Source organism: Oncorhynchus gorbuscha, linkage group LG09 (genome assembly GCF_021184085.1).
Source record: "Oncorhynchus gorbuscha isolate QuinsamMale2020 ecotype Even-year linkage group LG09, OgorEven_v1.0, whole genome shotgun sequence".
Lineage (NCBI taxonomy): Eukaryota > Metazoa > Chordata > Actinopteri > Salmoniformes > Salmonidae > Oncorhynchus > Oncorhynchus gorbuscha.
In genome coordinates this window covers 77,322,077-77,339,018 of record NC_060181.1, presented here as the reverse complement: position 1 = coordinate 77,339,018, position 16,942 = coordinate 77,322,077, and the positions used below count along the sequence as shown (strand labels likewise).

General features: G+C 41.5%; 1 protein-coding gene across 4 annotated transcripts in view; it reads left to right on the top strand.

Moving 5' to 3' along the window:
• Positions 1-16,942, top strand: part of LOC124044109 (mannosyl-oligosaccharide 1,2-alpha-mannosidase IB-like) — a 110,538-nt gene that overhangs the window by 84,567 nt on the left and 9,029 nt on the right. For all 4 annotated transcript variants that reach the window (XM_046363564.1, XM_046363567.1, XM_046363566.1 and 1 more), the window contains exons 10-12: positions 2,114-2,207; positions 13,307-13,422; positions 15,018-15,237. In XM_046363564.1, the coding sequence (XP_046219520.1) occupies positions 2,114-2,207; positions 13,307-13,422; positions 15,018-15,237 (430 nt within the window). The remainder of the gene's footprint in view (positions 1-2,113; positions 2,208-13,306; positions 13,423-15,017; positions 15,238-16,942) is intronic.

Genomic DNA, 16,942 nt, shown 5'->3' with positions numbered 1-16,942 from the left:
ACCGAACTGTTCCTGGATGGTTGGGAGAAGTTGCTCTCGGAGGATGTGTTGGGACCATTCTTTATTCATGGCTGTGTTCTTAGGCAAAATTGTGAGTGAGTCCAGTCCCTTGGCTGAGAAGCAACCCCACACATGAATGGTCTCAGGATGCTTTATTGTTGGCATGACACAGTACTGATGGTAGTGCTCACCTTGTCTTCTCTGGACAAGCTTTTTTCCAGATGCCCCAAACAATCGGGAAAAGGGATTCATCAGAGAAAATGACTTTACCCCAGTCCTCAGCAGTCCAATCCCTGTACCATTTGCAGAATATCAGTCTGTCCCTGATGTTTTTCCTGGAGAGAAGTGGCTTCTTTGCTGCCCTTCTTGATACCAGGCCATCCTCAAAGTCTTCGCCTCACTGTGCGTGCAGATGCACTCACAGCTGCCTGCTGCCATTCCTGAGCAAGCTCTGTACTGGTGGTGCCCCAATCCCGCAGCTGAATCAACTTTAGGAGACTGTCCTGGCGCTTGCTGGACTTTCTTGGGCACCCTGAAGCCTTCTTCACAACAATTGAACCGTTCTCCTTGAAGTTCTTGATGATCCAATAAATGGTTGATTTAGGTGTAATCTTACTGGCAGCAATATCCTTGTCTGTGAAGCCCTTTTTGTGCAAAGCAATGATGACTGCACATGTTTCCTTGCAGGTAACCATGATTGACAGAGGAAGAACAATGATTCCAAGCACCACCCTCCTTTTGAAACTTCCAGTCTGTTATTCGAACTCAATCAGCATGACAGAATGATCTCCATCCTTGTCCTCGTCAACACTCACACCTGTGTTAACTTCTTAAGGTATAGGGGGCCAAATTTTCACTTTTGGATAAATAGCGTGCACAATTTCATCTTCCTGCCACTCATGCCAAGAATATAAGATATGCATATTATTAGTAGATTTGGATAGAAAACACTGAAGTTTCTAAAACTGTTTGAATCATGTCTGTGAGTATAACAGAACTTATGTAGCAGGCAAAATCCCGAGGACTAACCGTTCATAATTCTTTTTTCTTTTAGGCCTCTGTTCACTGAGTTCTCATTGGCAAACGATATTTCTTAGGAACTTGTTTTCAGTTCCTACCACTTCCACTGGATCTTTCTTTGGAATTTGGTCTTTGGAATTTGGTTGAGGTTATTAATTTGTGCAATGAAGAAGTAGGGACAACTAGGACTGCGTAATACTGTTGAGAGTTGCACAAGACTTGAAAAGTAGCTTGATTTGTGTTCCTGTATTGAACACAGATAGACCCGTCTTCAATTTGATCAATTATTAACATTTAAAAAATATCTAAAGTTCTATTACAAAAGTAGATTGAAATATTTTGGAAAAGTTTATAGGCAACTTTTGAAATATTTTGTAGTGACTTGCGCATTTTGGAAGCTGTTTTTTTCTGGATCAAATGCGACAAATACATTTACATTTTGGATATATATGGACGGAATGAATCGAACATAGGGACCAATTGTGATGTTTATGGAACATATTGGAGTGCCAACAAAAGAAGCTCGTCTGCAGGGTTGAAATATGCTACCCTTTTTAAGGGAAAAGCCTTTTTAAAATCTGACATGTTGGCTGGATTCACAACGAGTGTAGCTTTAATTGAGTATCTTACATGTGTGATATAATGAAAGTAAGATTTTTATAACAATTTATTTGAATTTGCCGCACTGCATTTTCCCTGGTTTTTGGCCAAGTGGGACGCAAGCGTCCCCTTTACCATGAGAAGTTAACGAGAGAATCACTGACATGATGTCAGCTGGTCCTTTTGTGGCAGGGCAGAAATGCAGTGGAAATGTTTTTGGGGGATTCAGTTAAGAGGGACTTTGCAATTAATTGCTATTCATCTGATCACTCTTCATAACATTCTGGAGTATATGCAAATTACCATCATACAAACTGAGGCAGCAGACTTTGAAAATTAATATTTGTGTCATTCTCAAAACTTTTGGCCACGCCTGTACACATCAAGCCCAAACGATGGTGGAGATCTATAAAGCTCACTAGTGGCTTTCCAGGCTTAGTGTCTGTGTGTTCTCCTGGGTAAGAGAGATTCATGTCTCCTCTAACCCTGTCAGGTGATGCACATACGGAAGCTGCTGGCCAAAATGGACCGACCCAACGGGCTCTACCCAAACTATCTGAACCCTCGTACCGGCCGCTGGGGCCAACGTAAGTATCTGTTGTCGCTCACTTCATCAGATAATAATACTGACAGGTGTGTGTGTGTGCCTGTGCTCACCACTGTGGGCTGCTAGGCTGTGCAAATGACTGTGTGAGTACTGGGTGTTTTTGGAGCTTTAATAAATATGTATAATTAGAAGCTGTTGGCAGGAGGCATCTTAACTAATTGTTAATTACCCTGACTTAGACAGAGCAGTTGAATTACTGTTTCTACCTCTCACTGCTCAATCTGACCACGCACCCACCCACACTCACACGCCAGGGTTTCCATTGTGGCACAGGAAAACGTGACCGGGAAAATTATAATTTACCGGCCATTTGAGAAATGTACTGGACCCATAAGCATTGGATGTATAACCCATTAGGGTGTCTAACCATGGTGCTCAGAAATACAGAAATCACATTTAGATTATGGTAATTCATCTGAACCTCTTGACACTATGGAGCAGTATTTTCATTTTTGGATAAATAATGGCTAGGCTATTTCTCAGGACAAGATGCTAGAATATTCATATAATTGACAGCTTAGGATAGAAAACACTCTAAAGTTTCCAAAACTGTAAAAATATTGTCTGTGAGTATAACAGAACTGATATTGCAGGTGAAAGCCTGAGAACAATCCAATCAGGAAGTGACTCTTATTTTGAAACCTCTGCGTTCCTATTCCTCCCTATTGAGCATTGAAAGGGATATCAACCAGATTCCTTTTTCTATGGCTTCCCTAATATGTCTACAGTCACAAGACATAGTTTCATGCTTTTATTTTGAAAAATGAGCGTGAACGTCAACATTGCGTCAGTGGTCAGCTGGTGGCTCTGAGTGATTTGTGCGTAATAGACAAAGGTCGGCCATTGCTCCTCCCGCTCCTACTAAGAAGCCAATTGTCCCGGTTGATATATTATCAAATAGATATTTGAAAAACACCTTGAGGATTGATTATAAAAAACGTTTGCCATTTTTCTGTCGATATTATGGATCTAATTTGGAATATTTTTCGGCGTTGTCGTGACCGCAATTTCCAGTGGATTTCTCAACAAAATGTGAAGAACAAAAGGAGACATTTCGCCTATAAAAATAATCTTTATGAAACAAAATTAACATTGGCTATCTAACTGGGAGTCTCGTGAGTGAAAACATCCGAAGCTCATCAAAGGTAAATAATTTAATTTGATTGCTTTTCTGATTTTCGTGACCAAGCTGCCTGCTGCTAGCTGGACATAATGCTATGCTAGGCCATCGATAAACTTACACAAATGCTTGTCTTGCTTTGGATGTAAAGCATAATTTCTAAATCTGAGATTAAAGGTTGATTAACAAAAGGCTAAACTGTGTTTCACAATATTTCACTTGTGATTTCATGAATATGAATATTTTCTAGTAAGATTTTTTGTCCGTTGCGTTATGCTAATTAGTGTAGTTGATGACAATTCTCCCGGATCCGGGAGGGGTAGTTCTAAGAATTAAAACACAACATGCAACTCATGTAAAGAAGCAGCCAATACAACATAATTTTCAAACATTTGCCAAAATGCAATTTGCCAGAAAACACCATTCTAAACAGCGCACCTGATAGCGGTTCCATATGTCACCGAGATTTAAAATCTATTTTAGAAACTTAGTGAGAATCTACAGATACAACAACTTGGATGGGTTGCTAATACAGTGCATTCGGAAAGTATTGCAACCCTTTGACTTTTTCCACATTTTGTTACTTCACAGCCTTATTCTAAAATAGATTTTTTTTTTAATTCTCCCTTGTCAATCTACACATTAACCCATAATGACAAAGCAAAAACAGGTACTTTTTTTAATAACAAATATGAAATTTACATAAGTATTTAGACCTTTTACTCAGTTCTTTGTTAAAGCACCTTTTGGCAGGGATTACAGCCTCGAGTCTTCTTGGGTATGACACTACAAGCTTGGCACACCTGTATTTGGGGAGTTTCTCCAATTCTTCTCTGCAGATCCTCTCATGCTCTGTCAGGTTGGATGGGGATCGTCGCTGCACAGCTATTTTCAGGTCTCTCCAGAGATGTTCGTTTGGGTTCAAGTCCGGGCTCTGGCTGGGCCCTTCAAGGACATTCAGAGACTTGTCCCGAAGCCACTCCTATTTTGTCTTAGAGCTTCCTGATGGAAGGTGAACCTCTGTCCCCTGGTCCTGAGCGCTCTGGAGCAGGTTTTCATCAAGGATCTTTCTGTACTTTGCTCTGTTCATCTTTCTCTCAATCCTGACTAGTCCCCCAGTCCCTACCACTGAAAAACGTAACCCACTCCATGATGCCACCACCACCATGCTTCACCGTAGGGATGGTGCCAGGTTTCCTCCAGACGTGACGCTTTGCATTCAGGCCAAAGAGTTCAATCTTGGTTTCATCAGAGAAGAGAATCTTGTTTCTCATGTGAAGTTGGATTTGGGGCCGATTGTGACTAAAAACACTATCAATTGGATCTTTAACATGTGGAAATGGGGATAAGTATTATTAATAGTTTTTCACAAGCGTAGCAGGATGGGATATTAGCTGAAAAATAGACTATTCAACCTTTACTAAAGAATTGTCTAATAGTGGAGCTAGCCGAGCCTACTTAAAAATGATTTGTATCTAACAACACATGGTTAATGTTAAGATATGTTTATATATGTATATATACACACACACACACAGTTGAAGTCGGACTTTTACATACACTTAGGTTGGAGTCATTAAAACTAGTTTTTCAACCACTCCACAAATGATTTCACTTATAGTTCACTTTATCACAATTCCAGTGGGTCAGAAGTTTACATACACTAAGTTGACTGTGCCTTTAAACAGCTTGGTAAATTCCAGAAAATGTCATAGCTTTAGAAGCATCTGATAGGCTAATTGACCTCATTTGAGTCAATTGGAGGTGTACCTGTGGATGTATTTCAAGGCCTACCTTCAAATTCATTGCCTCTTTGCTTGACATGGGAAAATCAAAAGAAATCAGCCTAGACCTCAGAAAAAAATTGTAGACCTCCACAAGTCTGGTTCATCCTTGGGAGCAATTTTAAAACGCCTGAAGGTACCATGTTTATCTGCTATTATAAACACCATGGGACCACACAGCCGTCATACCGCTCAGGAAGGAGACTGGTTCTGTCTCCTAGAGATTAACGTACTTTGGTGCGAAAAGTGCAAATCAATCCCAGAACAACCGAAAAGGAGCTTGAGAAGATGCTGGAGGAAACTGGTACAAAAGTATCTATATCCACAGTAAAACAAGTCCTATATTGACAACCTGAAAGGCCGCTCAGTTAAAAAGAAGCCACTGCTCCAAAAGCCAGACTACAGTTTGCAACTGCACATGGGGACAAAGATCGTACTTTTTTGGAAAAATGTCCTCTGGTCTGATGAAACAAAAATAGAACTGTTTGGTCATAATGACCAATGTTAGGTTTTGAGGGAAAAGGGGGAGGCTTGCAACCCGAAGAATACCATCCCAACCGTGAGGCACGGAGGTGTCGGCATCATGTTGTGGGGGTACTTTGCTGCAGAAGGGACTGGTGCACTTCACAAAATAGATGGCATCATGAGGGAGGAAAATTAGGTGGATATATTGAAGCAACATCTCAAGACATCAGTCAGGAAGTTAAAGCTTGGTTGCAAATGGGTCTTCCAAATGGACAATGACCCCAAGCATACTTCCAAAGTTGGCTTAAGGACAAGAAAGTAAAGGTATTGGAGTGGCCATTACAAAGCCCTGACCTCAATCCTATAGAAAATTTGAGGGCAGAACTGAAAGAGCGTGTGCAAGCAAGGAGGCCTACAAACCTGACTCCGTTACCACAGCTCTGTCAGGAGGAATGGGCCAACATTCAACCAACTTATTTGTGGGAAGCTTGTGGAAGAATACCCAAGTTAAACAATTTAAAGGCAATGCTACTAAACACTGATTGAGTGTGTTAACTTCTGACCCACTGGGAATGTGATGAAAGAAATAACTCAAATAATCTCTACTATTATTTTGACATTTCACATTCTTACAATAAAGTGGTGATCCTAACTGACCTAAGACAGGGAATCTTTACTAGGATTAAATGTCAGGAATTGTGAAAAACTGAGTTTAATTGTTTTTGGCTAAGGTGTATGTAAACTTCTGATTACAACTGTATATTGGTCATGGCTCCCGAGTGGCGCAGCGGTCTAAGACACTGCATCTCGGTGCAAGAGGCTTTACTACAGTACCTGGTTCGAATACAGGTTGTATCACATCCAGCCCTGATTGGGAGTGCCATAGGGCAGCACACAATTGGCACAGCGTCATCCGGGTTTGGCCGAGGTAGGCCGTCATTCTAAATAAGAACTTGTTCTTACCTGACTTGCCTATTTAAATAAAGGTTAATTTAAATATATATATATATTTTTTTTATTAGGCCTACTTACTATTGCAACGGGTCAAAAATGTAGCATCCTACGTAAGACAATCATTTAAATAAAAAAGTCTACACGTTCTAACTAAAACAATGTAACTAATAATGAGAAGCGCACATTTGTATATCCCGAACCCTAAAAGTAATTGGAAAGGTAGACATTGGTTACAATAAAGGATGTAAACAAGATGCTGTGTTTTTATTTACAGTAGTGATGGAAAACTGGAGGCATTTTGGAAACAGGTTTTCAAACACTTGTTTTTCACATGTACAGTAGCAGGTGTAGCCCATCATGCAAATCTTTCCTGTTAGCAGAACAATAGACTTGTTCTAGCTAGTTGTGAAAATTCCTCAACGAGCAATGTATTTGATGCTTAAGTACTCTAAAGTGTTATATTTCTAACTCAAAACAGCAGTACAGTATTTCTTCAACATCTTTATGCTTTTGTTAATAAAATAACGAGAAAAAAGACATTCAAATGGGGATGTTTATTTAAGCTACATTTTAGTCGTACTTCCACCCAGCTCCACGACCACAGGTAAAACCTTGCTGAGATTATCAATGTATTTGGTGCATTGTTGTATCGTCGATTTCTCTAGCCAAAACATCTTGATTGGCTTTACCAGTTTGTCTTCGCTTGGCAGAGTTATTGATGAATGTTTTCAGTTGATGCCAAACCAGTTTGATCGGGTTTAAATTAAGAGACCTACGTATAGAGATTTAAAAAAATATTTTTAGATATACTGTAGGCCTACCGAAGGTGGTGTAGTTTTTTTTTTATTTTTTTTTTTTATTTTTACGACCAAGAGGTCTAACTTACTCTGCTGGCGTCTTGACCCAGTTTATGCCCTCATCTGCAATGCAAACCCGGGCGGCAGCGTGTTTTGGGTCCTTGTCTGCATTTGGAGAAGAAAAAAACACACAGCCTAAGAGCCATCATTTAGGTACAATAATAGCAATATAAACTCAGCAACAAAAACAAACACCCCTTTTTCAGGACCCTTTCTTTCAAAGATAATTAGTAAAAATCCAAATAACTTCACAGATCTTCATTGTAAAGGGTTTTAACACTGTTTCGCATGCTTGTTCAATGAACCATAAACAATTATTGGTCATGCACCTGTGGAACGGTTGTTAAGACACTAACAGCTTATAGACGGTAGGCAATTAAGGTCACAGTTCTGAAAACCTACGACACTAAAGAGGCTTTTGTACTGACTCTGGAAAAACACCAAAATAAAGATGCCCAGGGTCCCTGCTCATCTGCGTGAACGTGCCTTAAGCATGTTGCAAGGAGGCATGAGGACTGCAGATGTGGCCAAGGCAATAAATTGCCAGGTCCGTACTGTGAGATGCCTAAGACAGCCCTACAGGGAGACCGGACGGACAGCTGATTGTCCTCGCAGTGGCAGACCACTTGTAACAATACCTGCACAGGATCGGTACATCCAAACATCATACCTGCAGGGCAGGTATAGGATGGCAACAACTGCCCGAGTTACACCAGGAACGCACAATCACTCCATCAGAGCTCACACTGTCCGCAATAGGCTGAGAGAGGCTGGACTGAGGGCTTGTAGGCCTGTTGTAAGGCAGGTCCTCACCAGACATCACCTGCAACAATTTCGCCTATGGGCACAAACCCACTGTCACTGGACCAGACAGGACTGGCAAAAAGTGCTCTTCACTGACGAGTCGCGGTTATGTCTCACCAGGGGTAATGGTCGGATTTGAATTTATCGTCGAAGGAATGAGCTTTACAACGAGGTCTGTACTCTGGAGCGGGATCGATTTGTAAGTGGAGTGTCTGTCATGGTCTGGGGGCGATGTGTCACAGCGTCATCGGACTGATCTTGTTGTCATTACAGGCAATCTCAACGCTGCGTTACAGGGAAGTCATCCTCCTCCCTTGTGTGTATATATACGTGTGTGTGTGTGTGTGTATACATATATGTGTATATATATATATATATATATATATATATATATATATATATACACACATATATGTATATATACACACATATATGTATGTACAGTGGGGCAAAAGTATTTAGTCAGCCACCAATTGTGCAAGTTCTCCCACTTAAAAAGATGAGAGGCTTGTAATTTTCATCATAGGTACACAAAAAATCCAGAAAATCACATTGTAGGATTTTTTCTGAATTTATTTGCAAATTATGGTGGAAAATGAGTATTTGGTCAATAACAAAAGTTTCTCAATACTTTGTTTTATACCCTTTGTTGGCAATGACAGAGGTCAAATGTTTTCTGTAAGTCTTCACAAGGTTTTCACACACTGTTGCTGGTATTTTGGCCCATTCCTCCATGCAGATCTCCTCTAGAGCAGTGATGTTTTGGGGCTGTTGCTGGGTAACACGGACGTTCAACTCCCTCCAAAGGTTTTCTATGCCGTGATTAATGAACAGTCCAGCTGTCACGCCCTGACCTTAGAGAACCTTTTTATTTATCTATTTGGTTAGGTCAGGTGTGATTAGGGTGGGCATTCTAGTTTTCGTTTTCTATGTTGGCCTGGTATGTGTGTTGAGATCTGGAGACTGACTAGGCCACTCCAGGACCTTGAAATGCTTCTTACGAAGCCACTCCTTCGTTGCCCGGGCGGTGTGTTTGGGATCATTGTCATGCTGAAAGACCCAGCCACGTTTCATCTTCAATGCCCTTGCTGATGGAAGGAGGTTTTCACTCAAAATCTCACGATACATGGACCCATTCATTCTTTCCTTTACACGGATCAGTCGTCCTGGTCCCTTTGCAGAAAAACAGCCCCAAAGCATGATGTTTCCACCCCCATGCTTCACAGTAGGTATAGTGTTCTTTGGATGTAACTCGGCATTCTTTGTCCTCCAAACACGACGAGTTGAGTTTTTACCAAAAAGTTTTATTTTGGTTTCATCTGACCATATGACATTCTCCCAATCTTCTTCTGGATCATCCAAATGCTCTCTAGCAAACTTTAGACGGGCCTGGACATGTACTGGCTTAAGCAGGGGGACACGTCTGGCACTGCAGGATTTGAGTCCCTGGCGGCGTAGTGTGTTACTGATGGTAGGCTTTGTTACTTTGGTCCCAGCTCTCTGCAGGTCATTCACTAGGTCGCCCCGTGTGGTTCTAGGATTTTTGCTCACCGTTCTTGTGATCATTTTGACCCCACGGGGTGAGATCTTGCGTGGAGCCCCAAATCGAGGGAGATTATCAGTGGTCTTGTATGTCTTCCATTTCCTAATAATTGCTCCCACAGTTGATTTCTTCAAATCAAGCTGCTTACCTATTGCAGATTCAGTCTTCCCAGCCTGGTGCAGGTCTACAATTTTGTTTCTGGTGTCCTTTGAAAGCTCTTTGGTCTTGGCCATAGTGGAGTTTGGAGTGTGACTGTTTGAGGTTGTGGACAGGTGTCTTTTATACTGATAACAAGTTCAGGTGCCATTAATATAGGTAACAAGTGGAGGACAGAGGAGCCTCTTAAAGAAGAAGTTACAGGTCTGTGAGAGCCAGAAATCTTGCTTGTTTGTAGATGACCAAATACTTATTTTCCACCATAATTTGCAAATAAATCCATTAAAAATCCTACAATGTGATTTTCTGGATTGTTTTTTCTCATTTAGTCTGTCATAGTTGAAGTGTACCTATGATGAAAATTACAGACCTCTCTCATCTTTTTAAGTGGGAGGAACTTGCACAATTGGTGGCTGACTAAATACTTTTTTTTTGCCCCACTTTATATTCAAACACTTGGATCCCTTGCAATACCTCTGTTGACCCCAGTTTGAAAACCCCTGCGCTAGCGTACGCAACCCACTAATCTCCCTCACAAATATACTTGTTCAAGCACCCACAAATGTATGGTTACACTAGGGGTCCCTAGAAGTTTAGAGCCGCGACCCCAAAAAAATGTTTTTGTGACACCACCCATGTTTTAAAAAAAACGTAATCAACGGCCGATGTTTACTTTTAAATTTGAGTTTTTGACAGTGTTTCAATCTTTAGACCATATGATTTAATGTGACTGAAATGCATCAGAAAGGTATTGGGAAGCTCAGAAGATCATCAGACAATAATGTTTAATGATCTGTGTAGAAAATAACATAATTGATGGTCTTGTCCACTCAGTTCTAATGGTTTATGGGCATGGTAGAGAAACAAACGTGTTCCTGAGTCTTATCTTTCAGTGACGGGATCCTAATTATTTGGAGCTTAAACCATTTAAAAGAGAGAGCCACATTTGTAGGAAGAAAAACAGAAACCGCTCTGTTTATTACAACCTCCTCTAGCGGCTACCGGAGGTTACTGACGTAATCCCGGTTCTTTGAACCAAGAGGAAATGTTCTAGTTTGGTGAAACCCTGGGTTACACGTATGCACTTGCACGCACACAAACACACTGTGCCCTCTACAGTGTATACTATACCTCTTTCCAAGGTTGCTTGCATTTGGCATTTCTCTCTTTTTCTCTCGATCTCTGACCCTCTGTATGAGAATTAATTATTCATTGCAAATTCCCTGTTCTCTTCATTTTGCCAGGAGCACACCAATCCCCCACTGCTATTTGCATCAAAAAACATATTTTACTTTGTCTGAGTCTCTTCAGCTCCTCTCTCGCTCTCCTCTGGGCCAGTGGTGTAAAAGTACTAAACTAGTTTTTAAGGTATCTGCACTTTACTATTTACAGTTGAAGTTTACATACACCGCGGTTGGATTCACAAGAAGTTCATCTTTAAACCTATGTAAAATACTTGTATTTTTTCTACATTTTTATAGTGAGTATTTCTGTATTTGAATTTGGTGCTCTGCAATTTCACTGGCTCTTGTCGAGGTGGGAAGCTAGCGTCCCACTTGTACCAGAGAGGTTAACAAGAAATTTGTGGAGTGGTTGAAAAACGAGTTTTCATGACTCCAACCTAAGTGTATGTAAACTTCTGACTTCAACTGTATATAGATGTATGTACTGCGTATACAAAACATTAGGAATCTTTCCATGACAGACTGATCACGTGAAAGCTATGCTCCCTTATTGATGCCACTTGTTAAAATCCAATCTGTGTAGATGACTAGGAGGAGACAGGTTAAAGAAGCATTTTTATGCCTCGGGACAATTAATGCGTGGATTGTGCCATTCAGAGGGTAAATGGGCAAGACAAAAGATTGAAGTGCCTTTGAATGGGGTATGGTAGCAGGTGCCAGTAGAAGAGCCATGACACTCAGAGTACTGTGATCTCCCCTTGATGCCTGACTCTATTTAACTTCAGTTGTTAGCCAGCAGGGAGGGACTTGAAACAAATACCAAAATATACTTTCAAGTTATTTATCTTTCAAAATACAGAATTCGTCCCTGTATGATGTGATGCTGCATTTTCCATCATATGGGGAGGATTTTTATTTGTTTTGAAAGTTACATGTCTTAACTTGAATACTGACAAGAAAAACATTTTGGGACTATGTCAACAATGGACTAATGAAACAAATGGATCATTTTTGGGTTGAATTTTCTTTTAAGTCCCTCATGGCTAACAATTGAAGCTTAAGGAAGCCACAGAAAAAGGAATCTGGTTGATATCCCTTTCCATGGGCAATGCATAGAAAGACAGGGGTTTCAAAATAAGAGTCACTTCCTGATTGGATCTTTCTCAAGATTCTGCCTGCAATATCAGTTCTGTTATACTCACAGACAATATTTTTACAGTTTTGGAAACTTTAGAGTTTTTTTCTATCCTAAGCTGTCAATTATATACATATTCTAGCATCTGGTCCTGAAAAATAGGCGGTTTACTTTGGGAATGTTATTTTTCCCAAATTAAAAATAGTGCCCCCTAGTTTCAAGAGGTTAACAGAGTCTGGCCTCATGGAGAACACTGTACTCTTTGAGTGTCTTGGCTCTAATACTGAAACTACGACATTGTTTAATACTGTAGAATCATGGCTCAGGGTAGTCTGTGACAGATTAAGAGAGAGAGACTGTGTGGGTGCATGCATGCATGTGGTGGGGTGTGTGTGTATATGCGCGTGTGTATATACGTGGGTGTGTGTGCCTACCCATCTGTGTCCTCTTGCTGAGTGAGATTTGGCACATTCTCCTGCTCACTGTAATGTGTCCCTTTTTTAGGCCAGCTAGAAAGTATGAAACAATTTTTACTACGACACGGGGGTCTTTAAGTAGTACATCAGGGAGAAAGTAAACAACCCAAATCATCTAGTCTCTGCCATCATACTGTAAAACGGGGAAGTAATCTCCATAGCTGTTTTGTTGCTGTAACTTAAAACCCCTACTGAAGAATAGTGTTGACTCTGGTTCAAACTTAAAACCCCTACTGAAGAATAGTGTTGACTCTGGTTCAAACTTAAAACCCCTACTGAAGAATAGTGTTGACTCTGGTTCAAACTTAAAACCCCTACTGAAGAGTAGTGTTGACTCTGGTTCAAACTTAAAACCCCTACTGAAGAATAGTGTTGACTCTGGTTCAAACTTAAAACCCCTACTGAAGAATAGTGTTGACTCTGGTTGGAGTTTTGAAGAAAACATCATCCAATGAATAATTATATTTTTGTCCCTCTGACTACCTCCATCTTTTCTTCTTTCTCTCTCGCTCTCCCTTGCTTTGTCCCTTTCCCCAAACACTTATCTTTCTCCCGTCCCTTCCTCTCTTGTTCTTCTCTCTCTCCGCCCCTCCCCCTGTAGACCATACATCAGTTGGAGGTCTGGGGGACAGTTTCTATGAGTACCTGCTGAAGGCCTGGCTCATGTCAGACAAGACTGACACAGAGGCACGTAAGACCTACGACGACGCTATCGAGGTACGCACCACACCTTTATCTGGTCTCCATGGAGACTGGCTTCCCTAACCTGGTCTCCATAGAGATTGCTTTGATTGGCAAACACACAGCTGTGTTTCAACTCCATCTAGCCTTCCCTGAAATAGCAACTCCCTTGCTCCATATCCTTCAGGCCAGATAGTTAGGATTGTTCCTCAACTCCTTTAACTTCATTGGGAGAGGGGGCAGCATTGGGAAGTTTTGATGAAAAGTGTGCCCAGAGTAAACTGCCTGTTACTCAGGCCCAGAAGATAGGATGTGCATTGGTAGATTTGAATAGAAAACACTCTAAAGTTTCCAAAACTGTTAAAATAATGTCTGTGAGTATAACAGAACTCATATGGCAGGTGAAAACTTGAGAAAAATCCAACCAGGAAGTGGGAATTCTAAAGTTTTAAGTGAATGCCTATCCAGTGTCTGTGGGGTCAGATTGCACTTTCTAAGGCTTCCAGTAGATGTCAACAGTCTTTAGAACTTGTTTCAGGCTTCTATTGTGAAAGGGGAGAGAATAAGACCACTCCGAGTAAAGTGGCTCTGCTGAAAGCTATGAGTTGTTTATCGCGTGTGGCCGTGAGCTCGCCGTTCGTTCTTTCCTTTCTCATGAAAACTGTATTGTCCGGTTGAAATATTATTGAATATTTATGATAAAAAGATCCTAAGGATTGATTAGAAACATCGTTTGACATGTTTCTACGAACTTTAATGGAACTTTTTTGACTTTTTGTCTGGATGTTTTGAGCGCGCTTTGTGCCTTTGGATTACTGAACTAAACGTGCGAACAAAACGGAGGTATTTGGACAAAGAGGGACTTTATTGAACAAAACAAACATTTATTGTGTAACAGGGAGTCCTGGGAGTGCCACCAGATGAAGATCATCAAAGGTAAGTGATTCATTTAATAGCTATTTCTGACTTTTGTGAGTCCTCTCCTTGGCTTGAAAATGTATTTTTTGTGCCTAGGCTCTGTCCTAACATAATCGCATGGTGTGCTTTCGCGGTAAAGCCTTTTTGAAATCAGACACTGTGTTTGGATTAAAAATAAGTTTATCTTTAAAATGGTGTATAATACTTGTATGTTTGAGGAATTTTAATTATGAGGTTTCTGTTTGAATTTGGCGCCCTGCAATTTCACTGGCTGTTGTCGAGGTAGGACGCTAGCGTCCCACTATTCGCAGAGAAGTTAACTGCAGGGTCAACTGAGTTCCATGTTTGCCTTTTGTTCAATGTGTGATTTAGTTAACAGTAAGCAGATGCCTGGACTTTATGGCCAGTTATTGATGTTGATTGATCAGGTACAGTTGCTGTCAGGGAGAGGAGAACAGCAGATTCTGCTGCTGCTCTCAAGGACTGGAGCTGAGGACACTTAGACAACATAGTCCCTGGCACAGTGGCGGGAACAGGAACAAAAAGTACCTGTCCTCTATCTCTCTCTGCTTCATACACACACCTACCCCTTCTACCATCACCACCCACACACCCTCCTCCCTAAACACGCACCTTGCTCTCATACCACCACCTACACCCTTTCCCGACCCCCCCCCCCCCCCCCCCCCCCCCCCCCCCCCCCCCCCCTCCAGGCCATCGAGCGTCACCTGATCCGTAAGTCCAACGGCGGCCTGACGTTCATCGGAGAGTGGAAGAACGGCCACCTGGAGAGGAAGATGGGTCACCTGACGTGCTTTGCCGGTGGAATGTTCGCTCTGGGGGCCGACGGCTCGCCTGACGACAAGGCTGGACACTACCTACAGCTGGGGGCTGAGATCGCACACACCTGCCACGAGTCCTACGACCGCACCGGTGAGACACATCTAAACATAGTTTAGGTATAAATGGTAACTTGGAGTGGTCTTGGTACTATGGATTTGAGTTGTTCCCTGATGTTGAGTCAGATTTAGTGTGAGCTTAGGATAATGTGTTGTTTTTTTAAGTGAGGTTACCATTGGAACTGGCTGAACTTCCTGGAAGTAAGGTTTGACTGATGATATTTCGTAGTTTCATCCAGCGTAGGGTTGCACATTTTGGGGAATATTCAGAGGTGGAAACTTTCCGTGTGACTTAATGGGAATTAACAAAAATATATGCAAATTAATATTTATTAATACCACTTAAATGTAGATGTTTTTTTACATTGGGTATATTTACCATATCAAATGGAGACAAACATAAACCTTTTACCTTATCGTAAGTAGACATAATTGCAAATTTATTAAATCCTTCCAATAGAAATAAATAAATAAATAAGTTTGGAATTGAACTTTAATTGAATGAGTTGACTCTTCACATGGGATGATTTTACTGAACAACAAAAGAAAGGGAATATTGAATGATCCCCAAAGATCCATCGCGTCTCTGAGAAACGTTTTCAATATGCATCTGTTAAATGATAGTCTAGAAACTAAAGCTTTGGTTGTCTTCCTCTCAGGCTTCCATGTCTTCTCCCTGGACGTCCTCAATGTCCACCTCTTGAACATCAGACTCATCTTCAGTCACTTTCCAAACTTGTTGAGGATGGCTTGTTGTCAGGCTCAAAAAGCCTCAAATTTGCCTGAATGGCCACCAATGTTTTAACCCTTGTTCTGGTCAGCCTGTTGTGCTTTGGTGTGTGTGTTCCCAAACAAGGACCAGCTGTGCTCTGAGGCAGCTGATGTTGGTGGGATTTGGAGGATGATGTAGGCAACAGGGGAAAGATTCTCAGATCCACAAAGTCCCTTCCACCAGGTGGCTGATGAGATATGTTGGCACGACTGTCATATTGTATCTCCATCCCAAAGTCCATGCTTGGAAGTGTACTTTGCCAGACTGCCAAGAACCTCGCTCTCATCCAGGCCAAGGTGGTGAGACACGGTAGTGATGACACCATAGGCCTTGCTGATCTCTAAACCAGACAGGATGCTCTTGCCAGCATACTTGGGGTCCAACATGTACGCTGCGGCATGTATGGGCTTCAGGCAGAAGTCTTCACACTTTTTGTTGCATTTCAGAACTGCTTGGAGCAACAGTGAAGTGGGCAAGCAGAGTCTGAATAGCAGACAGGATGGCATTGTCTCCCTCAATCCGTACAATGCTTACTGCTATAGGTTTCAGGCTGCTTACCCTCTCTCCCAAAGTACTTCATCCAGGAGGATCCTCTTGATTGGGCTGTCTATATCGGCAGACTGTGATATGGCCATTTCTTGGAGAGACTCCTTTCCCTCCAGGAGATGTCAAACATGGTGACAACACCACCCCAATGGGTGTTGCTGGGAAGCTTCAATGTGGTGCTCTTTTTCTTCTCACTTTGCTTGGTGAGGTAGATTGCTGCGATAGCTTGATGACCCTTCACATACAGTGGGCAAAAAAATATTTAGTCAGCCACCAATTGTGCAAGTTCTCCCACTTAAAAAGATGAGGCCTGTAATTTTCATCATAGGTACACTTCAACTATGACAGACAAAACGAGAGAGAAAAAATCCAGAAAATAACATTGTAGGATTTTTTATGAATTTCCAACATTTCTGGAAAG